Genomic DNA, 12,584 nt, shown 5'->3' with positions numbered 1-12,584 from the left:
AGCCGCCACCGAGGGGCAGGCCCAGAGTTGACAGAGTCCAGGGCGTGGAGACAAGGGTCTCTGAGGCTCTGTGGTAGCTCCTCAGCGTGACTTAACTGTCAGTTGAACGTGAGCCATAAAAATCGCCTCACAAGAAGGGGGAAGCCCTGGGAATAAACAGAAAGGAAGAGGAGGGAGGCCAGGGGTGTCATCTCATCACAGCGAGTGCCGTGTGCCTGTGCAGCCTCAGGTCAGTGTAAGGAGAGAGCAGGTGAAGGGAGGCTTTGGAGGACGGGGCAAATAGCCTATTTCCAGCATCCTTTGGGCCCTGCTCCAAGTGCGGTCCCAGACCAGCACCATCACATAGGAACTTACGCAAAATCTGGGCCCCCCACTCCAGACCCGCTGAGTCAGAATCTGCATTTCAGCAAGATGCCCAGGAGATATGTGCGCGCGCGCGCACACACACGCACGCACGCACGCACGCACGCACGTTGGAAAGCTCTGCTGTGGGCGACTTCATTGTAAGCACACCAGACAAGTCTGTGTTCTAGTTGAGCTTGTAGGAGAGAAACCAGAATCTTAACAACGTTCCTTTGTTCAAAAGATGCTCTTCAGAACCACAGTGGTGAGACTGCCCCTTCTGCCTTGGGAGGAGCCCTTACTGCTTGAGCAGCTTGCACTATTGAAAATGAGTTTTTTAAAAGGCCAGTCAGTGCCGTACCAAGAGGGTGGGGTACGGCAGGGAGGAGTACTTTACTACTGACATTGTTTAGAATTGCTTGCATGTGGTGATAATAAAAAGCAGACCAACTTTTAGTTGGGTTTATTTTTGTTTTTAAATTCACCACAGACACTGCACCCCCTTAGTTTTGATACCCAGGCAGAGGCTCCCCCATCCAGCTCTTGGTATGCCACTGAGACCACCAGGCTGGGGGGACGGGTCTGGGGGTGGGGAGGGTGGAAAGTATGTGACTAGTTCTGCAGCCATCAGGGTTGATGGCTTCATTACAGAGTGTCCACAGACAGCAAAGAGAAACACAAGTCTCCAAGAGCAGGCGCGCCAAGAACAGAAACGAATTCTCTAAAGGAGGAGACTCGTCTAGCAAGCAGATATCTGGGAAAATATTTAGCTTCGTACATAATTTAAATTTAAATAAAATATAATGCTTTACCTTCCTAGAATAACAAAATGAAACATTTTAATCCCAATGCCCAGTGCCAAGGGTATACTGTATCAGGCACATTCTTACGTTGCTAATGGCATTGTATGTGGATTATTCCCGTTTGGGAAGCAATTTGGCAATATGTATCACGAGCCAGTAAAATATTTGTACCCTTTGACTCAGTAATCCCATTTCTTGGAATGTATGCTTAGGAAATAATCCAAAATATGGGAAAAGCCGTACATATGAGGATGTTTAAAGTTGTTTATAACAAAAACTTACAAGTAACTGGATATCCAGCATTTGATGACCGGATTAACATGGTTATTGATACGTCGAGTTGGTAGAATACCACGAAGCCATGTATAATTATGGTTATGAAGAATATACAGCAACGTGAGAAAGCGTCATTTGAGGACCGGGGCGCTCCTGTCACCGCCAGCCATATGCTGCCATGGTCGGGAATAAATTCCCAGGCACGACTGCAAGGGCTGTGTGTGTGTTTTGGCAGCCAGGAGGGTAATGATGCAGTTAAGCAGAGATGATTGTGACCCAGGATGGTTCCTGGGGATTAACGTAGGCCTCCGCGAGCACTCCGCTCTGTGCACGGTTGAGAGCCATTAACCATACCGCTCATCAATCTGGATCAAAGGCCAGAGGTTTTGTCCCCAGGTTTTCCAGGTTAGGAGCTCATTTAAAAACCTCTGTGGAAGAAAAAATGTGTGTGACATTTATCCCGCACTGTGTTTATAATTACACACTAATGCCACAGCAATCTCGGTTTTAATGTCTGTGGTCTTTCCTCTGAGCTGTTCAGAAGTTCCATGGTGTGACATCCTTTGTCATTTTGCTGCAGCACAAGGTTGGATGGGAGGGGTTTTGTGACAGCTGTGTGGAAGCAGATCCCTTAGCTAAGTTAGGGCACCAACTCAGCTTGCCGGGCCTGTGTCTCGTGATTCCCCACAGCTATGCTGTCAGGTAGGTGTTACCACCTCCATGTGGTGGAGGCCGGGAACTGAGGCCAGGAAAGGTCAAGTAGCTTGCTCAGGGTCATTCGGGGAGTCGCCAGCCGAGCCGCCATTCAAGGGCTGACTGAAAGCTTCTGAGTCAGTTTTCTTGACTGTAGAATAGAGATGATAATCCCTGCCAGCTCACGGTCGCTCTGAGGGACAGCAGAGAATCAGATCAACGCAGTCAACTGCACACACAAACACGCACGCGCGTCACAAATACAATGTGTATTACTTTTTTGGCCTATAGTGACTTTTGTGCCTAATTAGTATTAGCCATTGAATTAAATTGAAAACCAGGAAGCTGAAAAATTAATCTCAAGGAAGAGAAAATAAGATGGGAAGAGAAAGTAAGATTTCTGGGAATGGTGAGAAAGTAAACATGGTTTTTGAAAATTGATTTCAGGAAAGATGGGACTCATTCGTGTTTGAATGCTAACAGGGTACCATCAAGGGCAGTGAGTTTTTCATTGATTTTAACTGTGTTGGAATTTCTTTCTTAAGGAGATGCTGTGAAGAGTTAGTTTCTGCTCTTACAAAGACTCATTTCATTCTTTAGATGTGTGTTCTGATCTGGCTTTTTTAATGTGGTGACTGAATTCTCAGATCCACACTGGGACGTCACGCCTGGGGCTTCACGCCTGGGGCAGCAGCAGCCTCTGTCTTCTGACCCTCATCGTCCCAGCTTCCATCCAGCTCACTTCACTCATCAAGAGAAAGTACAGATATGAACAGCTCACTCACTTCTGCGCTTTGGGGTTGTTTTTCACACGAGTGGTTTTTTTTTCATGACTGTTACTATTATGGAAAGGAAGGCAGCTCAGGCATTGTTTTGTATTCACTCATCTACACGAGTGGTTTTTTTTTTCATGACTGTTACTATTATGGAAAGGAAGGCAACTCAGGCATTGTTTTGTATTCACTCATCTATGTGGGTGACATTTGGGTTTTGGCTCATTTCTGCATATTTTGTGTGCAGAATAGGGTTTTTTAGTAAGCAATTCCATACTTAGCTGTTCTTGTAACTCTGAAAATCCAACTGAACTATCATTAAACTTTGACCTGGTGACTGAGAAAATGGGGTTGTGATGCTTCTGTTTTGTTTTATTCTCTCTTTGACCCATAGTTGTGAATCTAATCTAATAGAATTTTCAGAGAAAAATGATCTAAGTACTGAAATAAGTAAAAATAAACTCATATAAGCATTTTAAAAAAGAAGGTTTTGGCTTTTGAAAAATGAGTATCAGAGACCTACACTTGCTGTTACCTTTGGTTTATTTCCAAATGCTTCCTTTTTTTAATTTATTATATTATTTATTTAATTTATTTTTGGCTGCATTGGGTCTTGGTTGTGGCGCACGGGATCTTTGTTGTGGCGCATGGGCTCTTCATTGTGGTGCGTGGGCTTCTCTCTAGCTGTGGCGTGCGGGTTTTCTCTCTCTAGTTGTGGCGCATGGACTCCAGAGCGCGTGGGCTTCTGTAGTTTGCGTCACACAGCCTCCCTAGTTGAGCTGTGCCAGCTCAGTAGTTGAGGTGGGCGGGCTTAGTTGCCCCGTGGCTGTGGGACCTTATTTCCCCAACCAGGGATCAGACCCACATCCCCTGCATTGTAAGGCAGATTCTTTACCACTGGACCACCAGGGAAGTCCCTTAAATGCTTCTTAAATCCTCTCTTCCCAAGTAAAATTATTCCCTTCTCAGTGCAGAGAGTTTTCCTTGTTTATCACTGATAGTATCAGTCACAGAGCAGGTGCTTCGTGGACACCCGTCGACGTGGTCGTGTGTGTGTGTGTGTGTGTGTGTGTGTGTGTGTGTGTGATTTTTCTCATTTTCCGTGCCTGATGACTTTTCTGTGTGTCACAGGTGTTTGTGATGGACATCTCTAAACAGTTACAAGCTTATGAAGTTGAGTACCACGTGCTTCAGGAAGAACTTATCGATCCCTCTCCTCTCAGTGACAACCAAAGAATGGACAGATTAGAGAAAACCAACAGCAGCTTACGCAAACAGAACCTTGACCTCCTTGAACAACTGCAGGTAGGGCATATTTACAAGGTAGCCTCCCGAACCTTGAGTGTACGGTAGTTCATTAACTCACCAGAGGCACCGGCGGGCTGGGTTTTCCCATGGCCGCAGGCCCTTTCTCTTCTGGTTGTTTGTAGTTGGGATCAAAGGTAGCCCAGGAGAATTGTTCCTTTTTGTTAGGAAGCAGACATTATCCTTTGCTAAGGTCAGACTGTCCTGGAACTTTCTGAGAGGCTATTTCTGCACTTAACCCTTTCAGGAGACAGACCCAGAGCTGAACTTGGGTTCAGGGTGCCGTCGCACTATTAGCCGAATAGCCAGCGATTGCGCTTCGAGTCATGACGAGACAATCAAAGGCATGAGCTTTCAGGAGCGAAGCCAGCTGGGTCCTCGGAGTGATATCGAGTGAGGAAAGGGCCACAGGATCTCCCTAACAGAGTAAACCAGAGCCTGTGATCAGGATTTGTGAGTCCCTGGTGCCAATGCAAAAATTCAGTTCATGAAGGGACACAGTTCTCCCCTCTGGAAGCTTCCGTCTTACCATGGATAAATGCGGATGAGGACATACAGTAAGTAGAAAGGCAAACCCAGACGTGCGTGCAGGAGGGAGAGATAGAGCTAGCACAGAGGCGCAGTCCAGAGGCCCAGATCTTGCTAGGTCCAGTGTCACCCATACTGTCACCTGCTCTGCTCTGATTCCCTCATCTGTGCGACAGGGACAAAAAGATGCCTTTTTGTTGGGGTAGGGGGTAGCACTCCTCTAACAATCAGATAGAATAAACTAACCATACAGTCTGCTTTTTAAATGTCAATATGGGTGGTAAAGCTGTCATTGTTAACGAATTGTGTGTGGAGGGGGGGAAGGGGGTGTTTAAAAAAATTATTTTTGAGCTTGCTGTGGAGAAAACTTTATATTTTTTCCAAAATATGTATTCTGTGGTATTCCTGGTCTGTCCTGAGAATAAGCTTTCCATCCTGATCTAAGCCTCTTAGTTTTCTCTATAGAAAGTTGCTGCTTTGCAGACACAAGCTTGGCAGTGATGGGAGAAAGGCCAGCATTTGGAGCTTAATAAATCAACCCCTGTCTAAAATGTATTCCCCCCAGCAGGGATTTTTACCCCAGTAGAAACCTAGTAGATATTTGCTGTAGAGGAACAAAGAAAAGTCTATCCTTACCCAGGCCTACCAGTCACATTCCGAAAGTTAGCTCTTTTTTCCTCTAAGATTGAGCTGTCCTAACTTGAAAGTATGCCTGAGTACGATTTCTGCAGGGTGTCTTAGCTGTAACCTGAAGGGGAGGTGCCGGGGAACGGAGAGCCTTATCTTGCATGTAAGGGTCTGCAGTGTAGGTGGTAATTTTAAATGCCTTCCAAACAAACAGTAGGTCCCTGAAGTACGGCAGGATGGAAACATTTCTAACAAAGCCCAGATTTGAAGTTGAAGCATGTGTCTCGTTAGGATACTGCTCAAATAAAAGGTTCATTTTATTAGGCTGATGCCATGTGGGTTTTTTGTGATGAAGAGGGGAAGTAATTTTGCGCTGCTCCTGTGATACTGTACCCCTTTTGTGAAGAGAGGGAGTTGTGAAAAGCTGCTCAGACATCTCCGTCCTCAAGAAACGCATCAAGAGGTAATTGGTAACAACAGATGTCCTCCTTGGAATGATCTTTCTCTTGACCGCGTGGCTCTGTGCTTCTGGACGTATCATTCAAGACTAGAGCTTATGCCGGTTCCAGCTGTGCTGGGTGCCAGAGGCCACCAACATTTGTAAGACACTGCAGCTCTCAAAGAGTTGGGCTAGGGATTGTGGTGTGTCCGTTTGTGGGTGCCTGCATGTAGTTCTCTCATTACCCTCTGAGTCACGTGGAGTTACTTTCAGCCAGACCACATGAGTTCTGTGAGACTCACACCTCTTTTCCCTTTTTTCTTTTTTTTTAAAATAGTTTTCAGAGTCCAGGGATAGCTGTTCAATGCAATACTTAATTTTCCAACATAAATCTTTGCTTTTTTGCCCAAGTATCAAAATTGACCTGTTTCCTGGCTTTGTTCCATTCATACAGTTGTTGGACATACCAAAGCCCCATCTATTTTCTTGTTAAACACTTAAGAATGTCATCTAGCCGCTGGAGACTAAACTGTCTTAGCTCTTCTGTCCAGCAGCGTACTTACGACGATTGCTTAGACATGTCTGTTGCCAAATGCTAAGGGACGTGCATTTTTTGGAATAATCCACCACCAGTCATTGAGTGCCCGTGAGCCGGGTGCTTTGGGAGGCCAGACCCACATGCAGGGTGAGGTGTGTTTTCTTCTGTGAGACAGCTTCAGTCTTACCGAGGAGGAGACCTGACGTTCGTGCTGGCCAGTAAATGACCACGCACATCAGCTCACTGCTAAGCTGAGAGGTGCCCCTGGGAGTGCTGTGGCCTTCAGAAGGAGTGGTCCCTGGAGGGGATGAGGTGGGACCCGTCCCAGGCCTTGACCGTGGGGAGGAGTGTGAGGGTCGGAGAGGACTGCTTGGACATACCCACTCAGTGTGACCGCCCCCTGCCCGGTAAGCCGGCAAACTTAGGATCTCAGTCCTTTCTTCTTTCTGTTTAGAGTGTTCCAGTGTCACAGCCAGACCTAGGCTTTGAGTCATAGAATTGTCTGTCTCGCACAAGTGTTGTCTTGTTCAAGAAGCTGTTTCCCTTGTTTTGAAAACGAGGGAAAAAATATGTACTGTTGTTCCCACCTAAAACCTATGGGGACACGTAGACGGCCGGTCAGATGAGCGAGCCAGTGCAGTGCCTTACTGACCCCGGGCCCGAGCACTCGAGAGTGCAGCGGAGAGCTGGAATCGGCCAGGAGGCCCGGGGACAGCAACGTAGGAGGCTGCTTTTCTCAGGAAACTCCTCCACTTCACTGGGGCCAACTCACTGGTTGCCTGGGAAGCCAGCCCGAGGGGACTAGAGAGAAGAGGAGGGTCCGTTGCAAGAGAGAAGCACCTGGAAGGTCGGCCTGACACTGATTGTGTGCTGAGGATGCGGACGGGTGGGAGTGGGGACACTGCTGGCGTCTGTGGCCAGTGAGGCCACGCACGTGACCCTCTTAGCAGAGCTCGGCCACCCTGAGCGCTCCACACACGTTCCCGGGGAAATGCCCGTCCTTGTTACTGTAGGGAATATTAAAGGTTCAGAGTAGAGAGCTGTTACTACGTGGGCCTTCACATAGAAACCATTTTGATGGTCTGTCTGAAATCAGTTTGTACCTGTACATATGTGTATTTGTCAAAGTGAGCCGGACCGTGCTGCAGTGACAACGCTCCGGACCCCAGCAGCACCGCAGACCCTCCGCCTTGTCTCCGCGAAGCGTTCTCGGGCCGTTTCACAGCTGTCCTCCTGTAGCGGGTGACTCGGGAATCGGGCTCCCTCTGCACTGGGAAGCCGCCATCTCCACAGGCGGCTTCCAGAGTAGCCACGACAGGGGAAGAGGGTGCTGGAGGATCTCGGGGCGGCCCAGCCCACCTGCGAGGAGTCTTCCGTTGTGGCCAGAACTGAGAGTAAACGTGGAGAGATGCGTCTCTGCCAGAACAGGGCTCCAGAGTGCCTTCGAGAATGGACAGTGGAGTGCAGAGTGGATCTCCCATGTTCTCCCCGGGCAGTTCCATTCTCATTTCTTTTATTCTCTAGGTGGCTAATGGGAGGATCCAGAGCCTGGAAGCCACCATTGAGAAGCTCCTGACCAGTGAAAGCAAGCTGAAGCAAGCGACCCTGGCCTTGGAGCTGGAGAGGTCAGCCCTGCTGCAGACGGTGGAGCGGCTCCAGGGGCAGACGGCAGAGCTGGGCGGCCCAGAGCCTGACCCCGTACCACCCGAGCCTGCGGGCCACTGACGGCCGGAGCCCAGCCCCCGCCAGAGCGCAGCTCCAGAACCGGGTCACCACCGCCCTGACACTGTCCAGGCCTTAACTGAGAGAGATGAAGATGCCGGAGGGAGAACGGAGCGTGAAGCATGCTTCTCAGGGAGGAGACTGGCTTGCCAGCGCGCGGATTCTTCTGAACTAAGATTCGCAGTGCAGGGGGCGAACGTCCTGGTGGTGTTGTCGTTGTTTAGGTTCTAATACGTCCCCTCTCCGGTCCCGGTTACTGTACTCAGTAGATTTAGATGGCATGGACTTGAAATAAAGCACTTTTGTGTTTCTTTATCGTTTCCTTCTTCAGTATCACTGTGTCTGTAAAGGGCATTCATAATACTGTGGGATTTCAGAAGCCGGCGAGGCTGGAGGTGATGATTCCTCTGGCCAACATGTGGCCCTTCGTTCTTCCAAGGAGGGTTTGTGTGACTTACACCTTCAGTGTCACCAGCAGGGGTGCGGTTGGCCCGTGACCATTCTTGTTGTGGAAGCCCCGATTACCACTGGGAAAAATCGGAAGCGATTTATTTAAACTTGACATCTTATATTTGATCACTGTGCTTGGTATTTAATGAAGTTTGTCTTTTAAGAAGAATAGTTTTCATATACTTTTTGCTTAGCCCTTAAGTATTGATCACAGTCATTGTAGATCATGATTTTATGGGAAAATCACCAATTTTTAGACTCTGCCAGGTATTGCTAGCGTGCGACCTGCAGTTGTAGAGTCTGAGAGGTTTACTTTGTTGTGGTGTTTCATATCCATATTTCAGAATCGTGTATTCATTTTTGCTGTCGTGTGATGTAATGCAGCCGTGTGTCCCTTTGAGTCTCCACCCCTTGGGAATCGGATTCCTTGCGGAAGTCGCCCTGCATGTCAGGACTTCCAGGGGTCCCAGACATTCTGGGGCTTTCAAAGTCTTCAGACTTTCGGCCTGAAATTGCATCAACTGTACGGCAGCTGAGAGCAGTTTTTGTGGTGGGATGTGTGTTTTGAATGTAACTCACAACCCAGCGACCCCCTCCCTCAGGATGATGAGGACCCGGTGCCTTCAGCCAGCAAAAGGCTGCTCTCAGTGGCCCTGGTGTCATCTGGTCGCCATGTGAGGCTCTTCCCCATGATCTCCTGGAGCGGGTGGTGGGTTAGAGAGGAGCCGTGGAGGCAAGTTCACTTCCAGGACAGCAGAAGCATTTCTTTACTGTATCTTCGTAACTACTTCTATTCCACAGGAGTTTTTCGACACACCCTCCGTGGTGGGCGTCTCTTTCAAGCCTGAGGGGTGAGGAAGGGCTTTCATATCTGGAATCTTTCTAGATCTCCCAAGACATTTCCAAGGGAGGCACACGTGCTGCCGCTGGTGCCTAAACAGTTGGTTGACAGTGGGGACTCTTTGCTGTTCCCCATGTCATAAACCATGATGACAAGCCCAGTAGCCTTTATCCTGTGTTGTTCCACCAGCTACAACTTAAAGGAGTTAACATTTGAGGGCTTCTTTCCATATACTTTACTGTTTAAATGTTCAATAATGTTCAATTTGGCATCTTATTACCATTACTCAAAAATATCGACTCTGCATTAAATAAAAAGCAATAAAACAGATAATTCATGCCCGCACTTTTACGGTGTTCTTTTTCTTTTTTTTAAACGTTGGGTTTCTGCTTTTCAGCCCAGGAGTGAAGGACTGCCCGGTGAACGCCTGTGGGTCAGAGTATGAATGTTGCCTAACCAGCAGTGAGATCTCTGAGGGATTGGCGTCTTGCATACCCAGTATTGCTACCCAAGTGCAACACCTCTGCGCGGGTGTGCGTAGTAGGGCTGCTGAGACCAGCCACATCCGTGGTGTGTGCCAGTGGGTACTGTTGTGAGTTCGCGCTGGGCGGAGAGGACGGGGGACACAGGCCTGTGATTACAGGTTGGACAGTCCGCCTGTGCCTCAGCTGGCTGGGGACAGAGTCTCAGTTCACATCACTGCCTGAGGATTTGCAGAGGCAAGGTTTTAAACTAAGAAAGTTTCCTATTATGTTTTCCTCCCAGCACACAACCGTATGCACACGTGTGTGTGCACTTCGAGGTTGTCTGTCTTTTGGTACAATTTATACCCTCTTAGACAAAGACATTGAGCCCCTGGGAAGCACACTGTGACACAGAACACATAGAAAAACAGCTTCTATGCAGAACATTCGGTTTGGGGCCCTCTGAGGAGTTACACATAGATAGAACAACAGTGTCCATTTGGGGATATGTGTTTGTTTTGGTTGGGGAATCTGGGGAGAAGAGTTGCTCTGAGGGCTATGGGATGCAGGAGCTGTTTCAGGAATGAGAGCAGACACCACTGTGTGAGGAGCTGCAGAGGGGAGGGTGCAGGAGGAGGTGTGCAGACCAAGAGGAGTCCCCAGGGGGCCCATCTGAGCGGCGGAACACACACAGATGCTGACGCGGGCCGGGGTGGGGGGCACGCGGGGCCCTAGGCAGCTGCAGCCGCCATGTAGTAACCATCTCCACGTCGACGGCCGGTGTCTGGTGGTGGGCCTGGAACCACCCTAGGTCATGCCTCAAAGTCAGAACTTGGGAAGAAGAACTTGGAGGTAGAGCGGAGGAGAATGAGGATGAGCTGGGACCTTTAGCACCTCGTGTGTATCTGTCGCCACACCTGACTATGATGACCCTCAGAGAAGAGTGGCCCTTGCATCACTTTACCTTCCAAAAAATCACACAGGCATGTCTTCGAGCCGATTCTCATTTAGAACCACTGGGGAAGGGGACGCAAGGAAAGGTAGTGCTGACTTAACCAAGCTGACGGAAGACAAACCACCATAATTTTGGAACCTGCCTAACCCGAATGATATGTGAGTTATTTGACAGGGCCCTTCCAGCTAAGTATATATGATGAGTGATCCGCAGGGCTCGGGTTCATAGATTGGTTTTGACTTTGTCACTGATGGTGCAACGCTGAAGACTAAAAACTGCAGCAGCCCCAGCTGACACCCGGGACCACCCCCAACCCTTCACCTGCTTCTCTCTGTCAAAGTGTTACCAAACAGGCTACAAATTAAGATCCAGAATCTTTCCGTGTGGGAAGATAATTTACGGGCCACATTGTCTTAAACTGAAACTGCTTTAAGGGCTTGGAACAGCTCCAGATTATCTTGGGTTGGAGGGAACCTGCTATTTCAAACTGGAAAACTACCTTCCACCTCATCTTACAGAGGGAAGAACTGAGGAGAAGAGAGGTTCAGAAACCACCTAATGGTTGCCTGCAGGGTCAGGGTGGGGCCTCAGCCTCCCGACTGCCAAGTAGTGGACACCACCCGGCTTTCGTTCCAGTGAGTTTTGGGAATCATTTCTGACGGCATTAAGGTTCAAGGCCAGGAAAGTTCTGCTTCACTTTCCAGGAAGGTGATCTGTATAGTAAGAAGCCCAGCTCAGCTTCTCTCCTGAGATGTAGGGTCTGCAGGGGCCCTAATCTGTCATGAGTTAGAACCAGGGCAGAGGAATGCTACTGCCACAGGGTCTGAATTGACTGGGGACAGTTTTGCTCTTGACAGTCATTTCTTTTTTTACTTTTAGACGTCTGAAAACCCTTGCATTGTCATGCTAAAAAAAATCAACACAATTAATTGCCTTTGGTTTTGTAGAAGTGAAACTTTCCACTATGTAAAGTTTTTTTGTTGCCGTCTTTAGAAATGATCAGAAGGGTTAGGGAGAGGTAAGCGCTAGGATATATAGAGCAGCCAACAGCAGTCATTATTTGAAATCGATAACGAAAGATGAAAAAAGAATGTTCTGAGAACCTAGGCTTCATAGATAACTGCCTTCGTATCTCTAAAGTGAATAATCAACTGTTTCGGTTGTAAACCCTTATTAGCAAAGCTTTTGAATTTATACCACTATGTGTGTAGTTATTTAAAAATTTCACTAAATTTTATCATAAGATAGAAGTTTTAAATGAGGTGAAGCAAAATAGTTTAAAACTACTGATGATTAAAAAGTTTGATATCCAGTGTTTCTGAGGAGAACAATAGACACTTCGTTTTAAATATTGTTTTAAGACTGTGGTACAGTAATTCAGATGTGAATTTCCAAGTTCAGCCGAGTATGATGGTTAGTTTGAATACACTGCCAATGGCTGAAAACAGGATGGCTTCCAACCCCTAAATGCAGAAAGGGCACTTCTGGTCACATTGAAGCATGCTGGTCTTTCATTCACATGTATTCACCAGTGGTGCAAAGGTTTTTGTTGAAATCTGGCTAGTAAATTTCCATCTTCTCTAAGGGCAGACTAATGTCAGCTAATCAAAATGTGTTAAGAGTTTTATACTTTAAATCAAGGACTTTAAAGCAAACTCTTCATTTGGAAAGCTTTGAACAAGTTATAAAAGCATTTCCAAGATCGTTTGAGTAGCACGTTCACATAGTTTTTGGCTAAGAGATGACCTAAACAGTAGCAACGCTTCAAACATCCTTTTCTGAAAAAGCCCTCTCCATCACACATCCTCAGTAGTCTTTCCTTGGGCTC

At 47.7% G+C, this 12,584-nt stretch overlaps 1 protein-coding gene across 9 annotated transcripts in view; it reads left to right on the top strand.

Annotated features, from left to right (window-relative positions):
• The window catches only part of TBC1D1 (TBC1 domain family member 1), a 231,246-nt gene extending 222,206 nt beyond the window's left edge, over positions 1-9,040 (top strand). For 7 of the 9 annotated variants that reach the window (XM_027103180.1, XM_027103175.1, XM_027103178.1 and 4 more), the window contains 2 exons: positions 4,019-4,192; positions 7,849-8,363. In XM_027103180.1, the coding sequence (XP_026958981.1) occupies positions 4,019-4,192; positions 7,849-8,049 (375 nt within the window). In that variant the 3' untranslated portion in view covers positions 8,050-8,363. Of the gene's footprint in view, positions 1-4,018; positions 4,193-7,848 lie in introns of all 9 variants that reach the window. The other 2 variants (XM_027103179.1, XM_027103177.1) reach the window with 2 other exon arrangements.
• Positions 9,041-12,584: the final 3,544 nt, after the last annotated feature.

Source organism: Aethalodelphis obliquidens, unplaced genomic scaffold, assembly GCF_003676395.1.
Source record: "Aethalodelphis obliquidens isolate GAN/ISIS:26980383/991018 unplaced genomic scaffold, ASM367639v1 scaffold6, whole genome shotgun sequence".
NCBI classification, from domain to species: Eukaryota; Metazoa; Chordata; class Mammalia; order Artiodactyla; family Delphinidae; genus Aethalodelphis; species Aethalodelphis obliquidens.
Note: the sequence above shows the minus strand (reverse complement) of the source record. Positions and strands in the feature narration are given on the sequence as shown.